The sequence below is a fragment of the Cynocephalus volans genome, chromosome 11 (assembly GCF_027409185.1).
Source record: "Cynocephalus volans isolate mCynVol1 chromosome 11, mCynVol1.pri, whole genome shotgun sequence".
Classification (NCBI taxonomy): domain Eukaryota; kingdom Metazoa; phylum Chordata; class Mammalia; order Dermoptera; family Cynocephalidae; genus Cynocephalus; species Cynocephalus volans.
This window is the reverse complement of record NC_084470.1, coordinates 93,825,042-93,839,178: the sequence shown is the minus strand read 5'-3', so window position 1 is coordinate 93,839,178 and position 14,137 is coordinate 93,825,042. Positions and strand designations below refer to the sequence as shown.

General features: G+C 37.8%; 1 protein-coding gene across 5 annotated transcripts in view; it reads left to right on the top strand.

The window, feature by feature from the left end:
- The window catches only part of TAMM41 (TAM41 mitochondrial translocator assembly and maintenance homolog), a 55,613-nt gene that overhangs the window by 13,514 nt on the left and 27,962 nt on the right, over positions 1 to 14,137 (top strand). For all 5 annotated transcript variants that reach the window (XM_063115014.1, XM_063115015.1, XM_063115012.1 and 2 more), the window contains 2 exons: positions 1,839 to 1,989; positions 12,934 to 13,079. In XM_063115014.1, coding sequence (XP_062971084.1) covers positions 1,839 to 1,989; positions 12,934 to 13,079 — 297 coding nt within the window. The remainder of the gene's footprint in view (positions 1 to 1,838; positions 1,990 to 12,933; positions 13,080 to 14,137) is intronic.

The window sequence follows — 14,137 nt, the reverse complement described above, 5'->3', positions numbered from 1 at the left end:
AAACTCACCCAAGTGCTGAAAGGCTTAATTAAGGTCTATTAAATCCTCATAATTATAAGGGTGGAGAAGGTGGTGTTGAATCAAGTGACTTACCTTCCATCTGTGAGGTTTGTATGTTATGAATATTACTTTAGAAATAAGTAGGGGAAAAAAGGTAAAAGATAAAATTTAGCTTCTTAACCCTGATTTATAAAATAGTTATATGTTTTAAATACTGCTTTTTATAAGGAATAAAAAAGAGAGAGAGAAACTATATCTTGGGATACACATCATTCTCCTCTTTGTTTTCTGATAAAATTTTATTTTGGAGTTTCTCATGGTATCTTTTATGTTGCCATCTTCATTTTGTCTGAAAAGATCTGTATTTGACAAATGTAAGGCAACTTATGCCCTGTTCTCTGGAGTAGGAAGAAAATTCATTGACAGCACCAAATGGTTTAGAGATGGATACATTTCAGATATATGGGAATCTTTATTAGGGACTTCTAGCCCTTTCCTTGGTATAGAAAATCAGTCAGAAGCAGCATAATATTTTTAAAAGATTATAGTGGGAGTATAAATTGATATTACCACTCTGAAGAGCAATCTAAGGTATATACTTCTACTTCTAAGTATATATCTTAGAGCAGTACTCAAAATGTGCTCCGTGGATGCAGCAGCATTAGCATGACTTGGGAACTTCGTAGAAATGTACATTTTGAGGCCTCACAAGGTCTACTGAAGCAGAAACTCTGGTGGTTGTACCCCAAAATAAGTGTTTTAAAGCCCTCCAGGTGATGCTGTTAGCAAAAGGCAAGAACCCCTGGCCCCAAGAAACTCTTGCACTGTGTACCAAGAAACACACAAGGAAGCTCACTTCAGCTAAGGGTTTGTGTGCAGTATCTCATATCATCTTCCCAGCAACCTTAGCTTGCTTCTCTTAACCCCATTCTGTTGATAAGGATTTATGCCCATAGAAAGAGAGCTAATAAGATGTGGAGCTGGACTTGAGCACATTTTCTTAATTACACTGTGATCTTTAAAACCAAGAATCTCAGAACAGACTGGAGCTCTTTGTATTTTAATAGATTTAGGGAAAGTCAGAGACAACAGCTTCTGCTGTGTATTTAGGAGAAAAACCCTTTTTATTGAGAAGCAGTCACTAATATTCTGGGCCCATTACATTTATTATCAGATTCAGTCTTTGTTGCAACTCTGATGCAAATCTGTTATCCTCTTTTTATAGATGAGGACTTAAGTTACGAGAATTTAAGTGATTTGGCCAAACTCACAGCTGGTAATTACTTGGACTTGAGCCTTAAGTACCTGGACTTGGGCTCTGACCTGTCTCCAAAACCCATGCTTTTTATACTGTAGCTAATATTTTTTCCTTTTCCTTTATTCAAGTTCAAATCAGTGTATCTTGAGATCACGAGATAGAGCATAGAGCATGAACTGCCCAGGTTATATATGGGCAAGAACAGAGGTGAGTACTAAAGAAGTAAAATGCCTTAGTCCACTAGAAAATTAAGTGAAGAACAAGATGATGATAAAACTAAAAAATAATAAAGTTCCCAAAGGGCATTTATTCTTTTTCAAAATCCATAGTGAGTTTTCTCATTTAAGAGGAATATTTTGTTTTCTTTGGCATTTTCATCCTTTCCTGTGTCATAATTTCTCTGTGGCATAAAACAGAAGATTCTGGGATTACTTATTAGAATAATTTTGTGACAACTGTACTAATATTCCAAGTTCTTCAGTGGTGAGAGTTTGGAATATTTCCAGTGCCTATTTAAACCCATGGCTTGAGTAATGCTCCACTTCTGGAATTTCTCTTCTGAATGTTCTGCTTTTTTCAGGTGAAAATTTTAGCAATGGATGAGAATGTCATTCTTAGATCAGCTCTTGATAAAAATCTGAAGAGTGCTGTGACTACTGCTTTCCTCATGCTCCCTGAAAGCTTTTCTGAAGAAGACCTCTTTATAGAGATTGCTGGACTCTCCTATTCAGGTTAGTATTGTTGATGCCCACATTTTCTTCAAGAAGGAGATTCGTTATTTAAGAGCTAATATCTGCTCCTCACTCTGCATTGGCATTACAACAATCTTAGTTCTAAATTCCATCACTTCATGTGTAGTTCACTGCAGTAACCTTGCGATTTGTTTGCCTGTCTCTAAGGTCTTCTCTCCGCATCTCTACCTACGAGGGTACTTTTAAAAGTTCATGGAAAGATTTGCATTATCTTTTAATTTTATTTTTCCACAGACTTTTTGAGGTGCCCTCGTTTATTGTCCTAGGATAATTTTTTTGTTCTTATTGTTAATTTTTATTTTGAAACAATTTCAAAGTTACAGAAAAGTTTCTAGAATAATATAGAATACTCCCATATATGCTTTTCCCAGATTGACCAGTTTTAATATTTGTTTTCTCATTCTCTCCATATCAGTGGTTTTCAAACTTTAGCATGCATCTGAACGACCTGGAGAGCTTATTAAAACAAATGGCTGGGCCCCACCCCCAGACAGCTGATTTAGTAGGTTTGGGGTGAGGCCCAAGAATTTGTATTTCTCGTAAGTTCCCTTGTGATGCTGATGCTCCTTCAGGGATCCCACTTTGAGAACTACTGCTCTCTCTGTATATGTAAATACACTGTATTTATTTTCTTCTGAACTGCTTGAGAGTAGGTACCACATATCATGTCCCCTTTAGGCCATATACTTCAGTTTGTTTCTCTTACATAACCACAGTACAGTTATCAAATTCAGGAAGTTTAACACTGATGCAACGCCTATATCAAGTTGGCAATCCCTATTCCAAATGTCAGTTGTCTCAATAATGTCCTTTATGTCCTTTATGGCATTTTTTTCCTCAAGGACATAATCCAGTCAAGGATCATATACAGATGTTGCTTGACTTATGATGGTGTTACTTCCCAATAAATCCATCGTAAGTTGAAAATATTGTAAGTCAAAAATGCAGTTAAACACCTAACCTACCAAACATTATAGGTTAGCCTAGCCTACCTTCAGTGTACTCAGAACACTTACATTAGCCTACAGTTGGGCAGAATCATCTAACACAAAGCCTATTTTATAATAAAGCATTGAATAGCTCATGTTGTTTATTGACTACTATACTGAAAGTGAAAAACAGATGGTTGTGTGGGTCTTGAAGTACGGTTTCTACTGAATGCACATCACTTTCGCAGCATTGTAAAGTCAAAAAACCGTGAATCAAACCATCATTAATTCGGTCTATATTGTTTTTAGTTGCTGTGTCTCTTTTATCTTTTAATCTGGAGCACTTCCTCAGTCTTCCCTTGCCTTACATGACATCACATTTTTCAGCACTGTGCTTTAACCAACTGAGCCAACTAGCCAGCCCAGCATTCACATTTTTTTAAGTTTACAGGCTAGTAATGTTTGCCCCATTATAAGCAGTGTTTTCTCCCTTATTTGTGTAAAGATCATGCAAATATCTTCTTGCTGCTTATCACACTTTCCCTCCTAGATTTAGCAACCATTGATGATTCTTGCTCGAACCAGTCTTTACTAGGAGGGTTTCAACGTGGTGATTTTCCAACTCCACTTTCTTCCTCCACATTAAGGAAAAGGTTTCTTTTCTTACCCATTCATTTATTTATCTAAATGTTAACTTCCTTTCTCTTTCCCTTTAATTCATTTGTGTTCCTTGGAGATGTCAGAGTTTCCTTTAAAGGGCAAGCTGAGAGGATAGAGTCCCTGGCCCCTCACTTAGCTGCAACCAGAGGAGCACCACATTCATCTGTTTAGTATAGTAGGATTCCACATAAGATTTTATTTACAAAATAAGTGGTTTGCTACTTAAAAAAGAGTTTGAAAACCACTCTCTTAAATAAATACCCTCTTTCTCCATTTTTAAGTGTGAGTCAAAGAACCCTGTGCTCACACATTGCAAAAGCATTTACTTATTCTCTGAATCCAAGAACAGATAAGATTTCATGGAAATTTAATGCTGGAAAGAGACCTTAGAGGTCTTGTTCTTCAGTCTTCTTCCCAAAATGCATCTAGCACAGCTACAGCTGTCACTGCAACACTCAAGGGAAAGGAAGTGAAATGACCTTGGTCTTTGGTTGCCTCCAGCTTCACCTGGCAGCATCCCTGCCTTTTAACAAAAAGGGAGGCAGGGGGCATGGCTGTGTACCAGAATGATTGGGCTTATGTGCAACGTGTGGGAAAAGAGGGTCTCTTTATTAGGGTCATTCCTTCCTCATAATCGCCTGTGTGGAAAAAAAGATGGAACAGAAACCTTTTGTGAAGTGTTGACCTTGTGGGAGAAGATGCAGGACTGTTCTCTGCTTTGCCCACACCACTAGCAGTCATCTTTTTTTCCTGTGTAATCAACATCAGCATAGTGTTGGGTGGATTCTGGGAGTTCTCTATAAATTCTGAACATTGACTAAAGTTTATTGAATGACATAACTGCTTTCACCTATTTGCAGACCTTCTTAATTTAGCATTCAAGCTACTACCAATCTTTAGCAGGTTTTTGCCAGAACTAGGCCAGAGTAGTGAGGGTAGAAATAAATCCAGGCCTTGCAGGTAGATCTCTTGTATAGGTATGAGACTTGCCCCAGGCAATATGATGAAAGGCATGTTTTCTTCCTGCCTTTCCTAGACTTCTGAGAACCCAGTATCCTTGATTTGATTGGATTTCTGTCCCTGCAGCAAACCACCAAACTCTCTGAAGCCCTCAGAATATTTCAAAATTCACATTACTCACCAATCTCTTTTTTTAACTTTGACATTTTCCATCTTTTTCCCGTTGAGAGATTATATGCCCCTAATCTGTGAAGTTCAACATTTCTCCCGGAGGGGAGATAGGAAGGGGAAGGAACCCAGAAAACAATGTCTTTCCATGTTATTATACGAGTTCTGGCAGAGGCAAGATGTATCAGCATTACTAGTAACAATAATAACCCCTTACATTTTATATAGTATTTAAAGATTACTTTGACTGCCCTGGGGTCAGTATTTATGGCAGTGTTATTGTAAATGATGGGTGGGAAAGGAGTAGGTGGAGAATGAGAGCCTGCAAAACTGAGGAGGAGAAAGCTTTCTAATCCTTCAGTTGTTCTTAGAAGTCAGCATTAAAGTAGACAGAAGAGGAACACGAAATAAATTTTAGAGGGTCACCTTGAACTTTCTAATGTAAGTACAGACTATTAAAATGACTAATTTTAGGTAATGATCCTGGCTTAACATATATCAAGTGAATCAGTATCCCATACCCTATAAAGAACTGAAGAAAGAATTTCTGCTCTGAGCAACTTTACGTTAATAAATATATGCAGTCACAGTGAGTCAGTGGTAGACTCAAAAACAACACGTGTGAAAATGGCAAGCAGCATGTGAAAGAACATGCACTAGATTGATGTGAGTGAAGTCCACTGCTTATAGCAGAAGAAAATAGCATTTATTATTGGCTGCTGGGAACTACTGTCAGTACTTTTGATTGATAACTAGCTTAATTCTCACATTTGGGTGCTGTATCCTCACCCCATTTTACAGTTGAGGAGACTGAAGCCCAGAGATATTACCTAAGGTCACTTATCTAGTAGGTTGTGGACCTACTATCACCTCCTAGTTTACCAGCTTGAGTACCAGCATCCTGGATGTGTTTGAACCTTTCCAAGCCCCAGTTTTCTTACTTGTAAAACTGAAATAACTTATAAAGAAGTTTTCAGTGAAAAAATATATATAAATAATCCCCCCAGCATCTTATTTCATTCATAGTCCATACTTAGAAAATGATTGCCATTATTTTTTTTTTATTTTTTTTATTTTTTATTTTTTTTTATTTATTTATTTTTTTTTTTATTTTTTATTTTTTTAAATTTTATTTTGTCGATATACATTGTAGCTGATTATTGCTTCCCATCACCAAAACCTCCCTCCCTTCTCCCTCCCCCCCTCCCCCCCGACAATGTCCTTTCTGTTTGCTTGTTGTATCAACTTCAAATAATTGTGGTTGTTATATCTTCTTCCCCCCCCCCCGGTTTGTGTGTGTGTGTGTATGTGTGTGTGTGAATTTATATATTAATTTTTAGCTCCCTCCAATAAGTGAGAACATGTGGTATTTCTCTTTCTGTGCCTGACTTGTTTCACTTAATATAATTCTCTCAAGGTCCATCCATGTTGTTGCAAATGGCAGTATTTCATTCGTTTTTATAGCTGAGTAGTATTCCATTGTGTAGATGTACCACATTTTCCGTATCCACTCATCTGATGATGGACATTTGGGCTGGTTCCAACTCTTGGCTATTGTAAAGAGTGCTGCGATGAACATTGGGGAACAGGTATACCTTCGACTTGATGATTTCCATTCCTCTGGGTATATTCCCAACAGTGGGATGGCTGGGTCGTATGGTAGATCTATTTGCAATTGTTTAAGGAACCTCCATACCATTTTCCATAGAGGCTGCACCATTTTGCAGTCCCACCAACAATGTATGAGAGTTCCTTTTTCTCCGCAGCCTCGCCAGCATTTATCGTTCACAGTCTTTTGGATTTTAGCCATCCTAATTGGGGTTAGATGGTATCTCAATGTGGTTTTGATTTGCATTTCCCGGATGCTGAGTGATGTTGAGCATTTTTTCATATGTCTGTTGGCCATTTGTATATCTTCCTTAGAGAAATGCCTACTTAGCTCTTTTGCCCATTTTTTAATTGGGTTGCTTGTTTTCTTCTTGTAAAGTTGTTTGAGTTCCTTATATATTCTGGATATTAATCCTTTGTCAGATGTATATTTTGCAAATATTTTCTCCCACTCTGTTGGTTGTCTTTTAACTCTTTTAATTGTTTCTTTTGCTGTGCAGAAGCTTTTTAGTTTGATATAATCCCATTTGTTTATTTTTCCTTTGGTTGCCCGTGCTTTTGGGGTCGTATTCATGAAGTCTGTGCCCAGTCCTATTTCCTGAAGTGTTTCTCCTACGTTTTCTTTAAGAAGTTTTATTGTCTCAGGGTGTATATTTAAATCCTTAATCCATTTTGAGTTGATTTTAGTATACGGTGAGAGGTATGGATCTAGTTTCATTCTCCTGCATATCGATATCCAGTTATCCCAGCACCACTTGCTGAAGAGGCAGTCCCTTCGCCACTGAATAGGCTTGGTGCCTTTGTCAAAGATCAGATGGCAGTAAGTGTGTGGGTTGATTTCTGGATTCTCTATTCTATTCCATTGGTCATTGTGTCTGTTTTTATGCCAGTACCATACTGTTTTGGTTATTATAGCTTTGTAGTATAGCTTAAAGTCAGGTAGTGTTATGCCTCCAGCTTTATTTTTTTTTGCTGAGCATTGCTTTGGCTATTCGTGGTCTTTTATTGTTCCATATAAATGTCTGAATAGTTTTTTCCATTTCTGAGAAAAATGTCTTTGGAATTTTGATGGGGATTGCATTGAATTTGTATATCACTTTGGGTAGTATCGACATTTTCACTATGTTGATTCTTCCAATCCAAGAGCATGGAATATCTTTCCATCTTCTTGTATCCTCTCTAATTTCTCTCAGCAGTGGTTTGTAGTTCTCATTATAGAGATTTTTCACATCCTTGGTTAACTCAATTCCTAAGTATTTTATTTTTTTGGTGGCTATTGTAAATGGGCAGGCTTTCTTGATTTCTCCTTCTGCATGTTCACTATTGGAGAAAAGAAATGCTACTGATTTTTGTGTGTTGATTTTGTATCCTGCTACTGTGCTGAAATCATTTATCAATTCCAACAGTTTTTTTGTAGAGGTTTTAGGCTGTCCGATATATAGGATCATGTCATCTGCAAACAGGGACAGTTTGACTTCATCTTTTCCAATCTGGATGCCCTTTATTTCCTTCTCTTCTCTGATTGCTCTGGCTAGTACTTCCAACACTATGTTGAATAGAAGTGGTGAGAGTGGGCATCCTTGTCTAGTGCCTGTTCTTAAAGGAAAAGCTTTCAGCTTTTCCCCATTCAGGATGATATTGGCAGTGGGTTTGTCATATATGGCTTTAATTATGTTGAGATACTTTCCCTCTATACCTAACTTATAGAGGGTCTTTGTCATAAATGAGTGCTGAATGATTGCCATTATTATTTATTATTTTTATATATTATTCTTGGTTCCATAGGTTTTTCTCAGGTTGAGACATTGCAATTTGCTCATTCAGTGATTAGTGGACACTTAGGTTAGCTTTTTTTTTTAACCACTTTTTATTAATGGCGCTGCTGTGAATCACTCTGTATGAATTACTTTGGTAGGGGAAGGGGCAAAGGGGGGCACTAACTACCTTAGATATGTTCTCCAGAGTGGAATTATGTTGTCAGTTAACAGTAAGAATTATAAAACTTGTTACAGGTTGACAAAGAATGCCTATCAAAATAGCAGAATACTAAAATCAGGTGGATTGAAACTTGACAGCCCCAATTCATCTGGCCTTTTAAGGTCCTTAAGGAATGAAAAACACCTTTAAGCAATCTGGTGTAAGAGAAAGAATTGGTTTCTTTCAATGCCAGATTGTCTGAACACAGGCTCAACTACTTCTAGGAATTAGACAAAGCAGTTGCCAGTTGAGTGTTTCATGGGGGGAAGAAACCAGCAATGGGTGCCAGCACTCTAAAGTGTGAGCACACATCCCCATTTCTGGATTCTGGTAAAAGCCAGTAAAGAAACTTTTTCTCTGGAGTGAAAACTGTTAAGATTTATCAGTGATGGTCATACCATCTGAAACCTTCTAGCAGTGCCATTGGATGATCTGCATATTGGGGGTGACTATTTCAGGAATTTGGAAGTCTGTTTTTCTGTGCTTGGCATGCTGGAGCTTTTGCTGAAGCCTTGGCTGGAACTCTGTGTACTCAGTCACTTGCTAGTTTCTGAGAATGCAGCACTCTTGAAGGGATATTAATAACTAATAATATCTAACATCTATGGATTATTTACTGTGTGTAAGATAGTACTCTAAGTGTTTTAAAATAGTACCTGACATATACAAGGTTGCTCAGTAAATATTTGATGAGTGGATGAATGGTTGTGATATTCGTTTCTTCCTGAACCAATATAGTGAACCTGATTCCTCCCTCCCCCTCCCTAGGCCTAGAGAACACAGTGTTCTCTAAAGTGCAGAAAAGAAAAAGTGGTTCAAATTTATGTCAGCAAGTACATCAGCAATTTATCCTTATCTCATTCTCTTCCACATGTGAGTTAGTGCAGTATAGTGTCTTTTCTGGAGATATTTTTGAGAATGCATTCTGAATGGTACATTAGACTGTCTCCTTGAAATTCTGCCTTGGTCATTTTCATTAAAGTAAATATTATTTGGTCCCTTTGCAAAAGAATGAAGTTGGACCCCAAATGCACACCATGCACAAATTAACTCAAAACGGATCATGGATGTAAGAGTTCAGTGTAAGAGCTAAAACAATAAAACTCTTGGAAGAGTGACTTTGGGTTGGAAAATGGTTTCTTAGATAAAAGCACAAGCAACAAAAGGATAAATAGATAAAGGGAACTACATAAAAATTAAAAACTTTTGTGCTGCAAACAATACCATCAAGAAAGCACAAATATAACTAAAAAATGGGAGAAAATATTTACAAATCATATGTCTGAAAGGGGCTAGTATCCAAAATATGTAAAGAATTCTTAGCGTAAAATAAAGACAACCTATTAAAAATGGGCAAAGGATTTTAATAGACATTTCTTCAAAGAAGGTCTGCAAATGACCAATGAACACATGAAAAAGTGCTCAATATCATTAGTATTAGGGAAATGCTAATCAAAACTACAGACACCTACAGTTCATACCTACTACAGTGGCTATAATCAAAAAGACAGACAATAACAACCCCTGACGCTCCCGCCACGGGTTCGGATCCTATATGGGAATGGCCGGTGCACTCACTGGCTGAGTGCCGGTCACGAAAAAAAAGACAAAAAAAAAAAAAAAAACCATCAGTAGAAGTATAAAATAAAAGTCAGCAGTTTTTATCAATCCCTGTGTTCTGTTGCAAATGGATCTCTGATGGTAAGAAAAATTGATTCTTAGGATCAGAGGCTGGTTTGTGCTGTGCCCATGATTTTATTCATTCTGTTCTGGAGAAATGAGTAATAAGCCCATTTGCTTACTCTCCCTGAGGCTGTGCTAGTTCTGCCGCACCACAGTTGGAGAAATTCAATTCAGCAGACCTTTATGGATGTGCCGTCCACTTGCCTGACGGTATACAAGGAGCTGGGGATCCAGAGAGGAATAAGCCCCAGTCCTTGTTCCATGCAGTTGTCCTTGTAGCGGGAGGATTTGGATGAGTTTGCTTTTACATTTTGGTAAAGTACGATCCTTCTCAGAAAGTTACTATCTGAAATGTAAGAGCTTTCTGTTTGTGGAACGTACAGAAAGAGAAGGAATGACACAAATATTTAGAGCTCAACAGGGATACAAACTGATCTTTCACGTCAGGCCAGCCTTGTTAGATTCAGAGTTTGATGACATTTCATCCCTTTGGAGATTAGTAGAATCCATTTATAGGCTCTCAATACAAGCATGTGGATTTGCACTAGTGAAAGTTAACTCAGCTGCCACACTCTTGTCAGATCATCTTGTCCATGCATCCCGTGAATTTATTTACAAATGCTAAAAGTAATATATCAACATTATAAAAGTGCAGGAAATGGAGGACAATTACAGTGGGAGTAAAATAGTCACCTGAAATGACACTACCTTGATACTGAGAGACAATTGGACGTTGGACAGATTATCTTTGCACCTCAGTCCCCTCATCTGTAAAACTGGGAATAGTAATAGTACTGTACCTCTTCATGGGGCTTTGCCAGGACTAAATGAGATAGCAAGTGTAAAGCACACCCAAAAACCCAGAATAAATGTGTATTGTATTAGAGCAAAAATAAACATTTTTGTATAGCCCCTTTGTCTTATTTTTCCGTTTTTTTTTGGGTTTTTTTTGGTTTTTTTTTTTACAGAGTTGTTTTTTCTGTTGTACTTTTGTGCCCTGGTTTTTTTCTGCACATTATTATATGATCATTTTCCATCTTGCTGTGTGTGCGATTACTGTAATTTTTAGTGGTTGCATGCTGCTCCATGGCAGGGTGGGCATGCACCATTGTAGCTTATCCGTTCCTCTGTTGTTGGACGTTTAGGTTGCTTCCAATATTTTAATACTGTAAATAGTGCTTCAGCAAACAGTTTTATATATGTAGTGTATTCACTTACTTCCTGGAAAATCTTAGGCAGGTTACTTAATCTCTGTGTCTTTGTTGCCTTGTATGCTAAATGAGGACAGAATAGTATCTGCCTGAAAGGATAGCCATGTGGATTCACTGAGGCAGTCCAACAAAGCACATGGAACGGTGCCTGGCACTTACCAAGTACTCAGTAAACATTACATCTTCATCTCTGTTTTGTTTATTTCTTTAGGCTTGCTCTCCAGAGATGGGATTTTTTGATTCTGTGCTTTCCAGAAGGATTTTTAGCACTTTATGAAGTCAGCAGCAGTATGTGAAAGGACCAGTTTCGTGACACCCTGATTAGTAACTCTCTTTCCCTTTAAAATAATAGTGAAAAAAAACAAGTTCATCCATATTCGTGCAGCTTGTTATGACTGGGACTCACTTCTGCTCACTCACCTGAACAGTCAGACCTCTCCTACACCAAGGTCAGGTGCCAGAGGCTGTTTGGAAGTCTGCTTTTCTGAAGTTTTCAGTCCCCAGCGGTATTCCACCAAATGGTACTGCAAGTTGGTGCCATGAAGTTTAAAAAACCAGTATATTTTATTCCTCACATACTGTTAGGCGTTTTTCTATTTTTATTTTTTACAAAACGAGCCAACAGTTTGCTGTAGGAAAATCTGTATTGCAGGTAATGACCTTGATAATCTCTCCAGAAGAATGAAATTGGCAAGGGTGACCATATGTCCTGGGTTGCCCAGTTTATACTTGTTGTCCCGGTGTAATTGTTCATAGCATTTTATTCACCCTCAAAAGTGACCTAGTTTGGATGATAAATTATATTGTCATCCTATCCCCAGGGGATTCCTCAGCAGCTGGGGTAACTGCCTACACTTGCCACCTCTGTTCTCTCCTGGAGGACTTGCTTTCCAACAAAGAGGTTTCAGCCATACTGCTTTCACCACACCTGACCTGGGAGGTTCTCCTGCACATGTCCAGCCTCTTTGGAATTCACATTAGCCCAACAGGCATCCACTGAAGTGTTCTCATTTTATCGTTGTTTTTTTCTCCATGTCTTGCTGATGATTGTCAGTGGCATGGGCAGGGCACTTTTCATTTGTTTCAAACATTGCCCTCTGTCCTTCACAATTATTTGTTTTGCAGCTCATCCCATAGGCAAATGTAACATTTGCCATTTCTCACCACTTGTAATTTTAAAAATTATGTCTGCTTTCAATGTCGTCTTAAATGTAAACCTCTTCTTACTAGGACTTTCAATACTCACTGCTCTTGCCCTTACCCAACAAAATAAGTTTAATTATATTCATAAAGCACCTCGAAAGCCCTCATGCAAACGGAAGCAGGTCAATGATAAGTAATCAACAAGGATGAATCCAAAGAGAAAGTGCAAAACTCCTGTCTCCGTGATTGGCACAGGCAGAGTTTTGTTCCTAGAATGGAAGTTTATAAGTACAGAAGCCTCTGCATTGGAGAAAACAAAAACAAATTAGCTTCTCTCTGATGATTACCTTGTGTACTTTGGTAACTGTGTCTGAACTGACATAAAGGGCTTTATGATTTGAGAGGTTCTCTTTTCCTCAAACAAGTGGCTGCATTCCTTGGGTACCATGTTCATGTTTTAAGGGTTTGGGAAAGCTAGTGTTTTGCTGAGGGGTCGTGCCAGTTTGAACCAGTGTGGGGGCTGCAGTTCACAAGTCAGGGTGTGGATTCTCAACAGAAGATTTGTTTTCTGTTTATTTAACTAGGCGACTTTCGGATGGTGGTTGGAGAGGAAAAGTCAAAAGTGTTGAATATTGTGAAGCCCAACGTAGCCCACTTCCGTGAGCTCTATGGCAGCATATTGCAGGAGAATCCTCAAGTGGTGTATAAAACCCAGCAAGGCAGACTGGAGGTAAACTGTGTGTGGAAAGTAACTGATGTTGTTTCTGAGGCAAGAGCTGTTTGAAGGAAAAAGTAAGGGGTAGAACTGTATGACTAGTGTGATGTTTATATTTTAAAAAGTGAGTATTGTATGTAAACACATGCTTCTGTGTATTTGGAATAAGGCTGAAGGTAACACAGAGACCAGGGGCTGCCTTTGGAGAAAGGAACTAGGGACAGAAGTGGGAGAAAAACTTGTTTTCACCGTGTATATCTTTTCTGCCATTTGAAATACTTAGCATGTGTATTATTAGTCAAAATGAGTGAAAATATAAACTGTCAGATTACTCTATTTCCATCCCCAATCCCATTTGCCTCCCCAGAGATAACCGTACTGACAGTTTGGTGTGTATTTTTCCAGCTCTTTTTGCCTGCATTTTTGTGTGTATTTGTACATATGCACATGTATGAAAAGATTTAGTCTTTTTGTTTGGTTTTATTTTACATAGATGGGCTCATACTTACACAAATTATTCTGAAGCTTGCTTTTTCCCCCACTTCGTATGTTTATTATGTCTTGGAACTTTTCTTTTTGATATATCAAGCAAGGCATTTTTTTAAAGTAATGTTATTAAGTGTTTGAAAATAAAAATCAAAGAACTTTCCCTTGGAGAAGAGTAATCCAGGTTTAAGATTTTTTTAAACTATAGAAACCACAGTTTTGTTTTTTTCTTTTATGCTCTTCCTCATTCATGTAACAGGGCAACTAACACTGTACTGAATAACAAATTAACGAAATTTCTAGAACTGAAAAGGGAACTTTAAAAAATAGGCATTATTTTTAAGATAAGAAAAGAATAGAGAGTGAGATATGAAATGTAAGAATACCACTGCTCAGTTTAACAGATTTTGCCATGTTTGGTTCAGATCGAAGTTTTTTTGTTTTTAATTTTTACTTTTGTTGAAGTAATGCATGTACATGGTTTAGATGCCAAGTGGTACTTCAAAGTTTATAACAAAAATAGCAGCTCCCTGCTATATACCTTTTTACTTTCTCAGTCCTGCTACTCAGAGGCAACCGCTCTTATC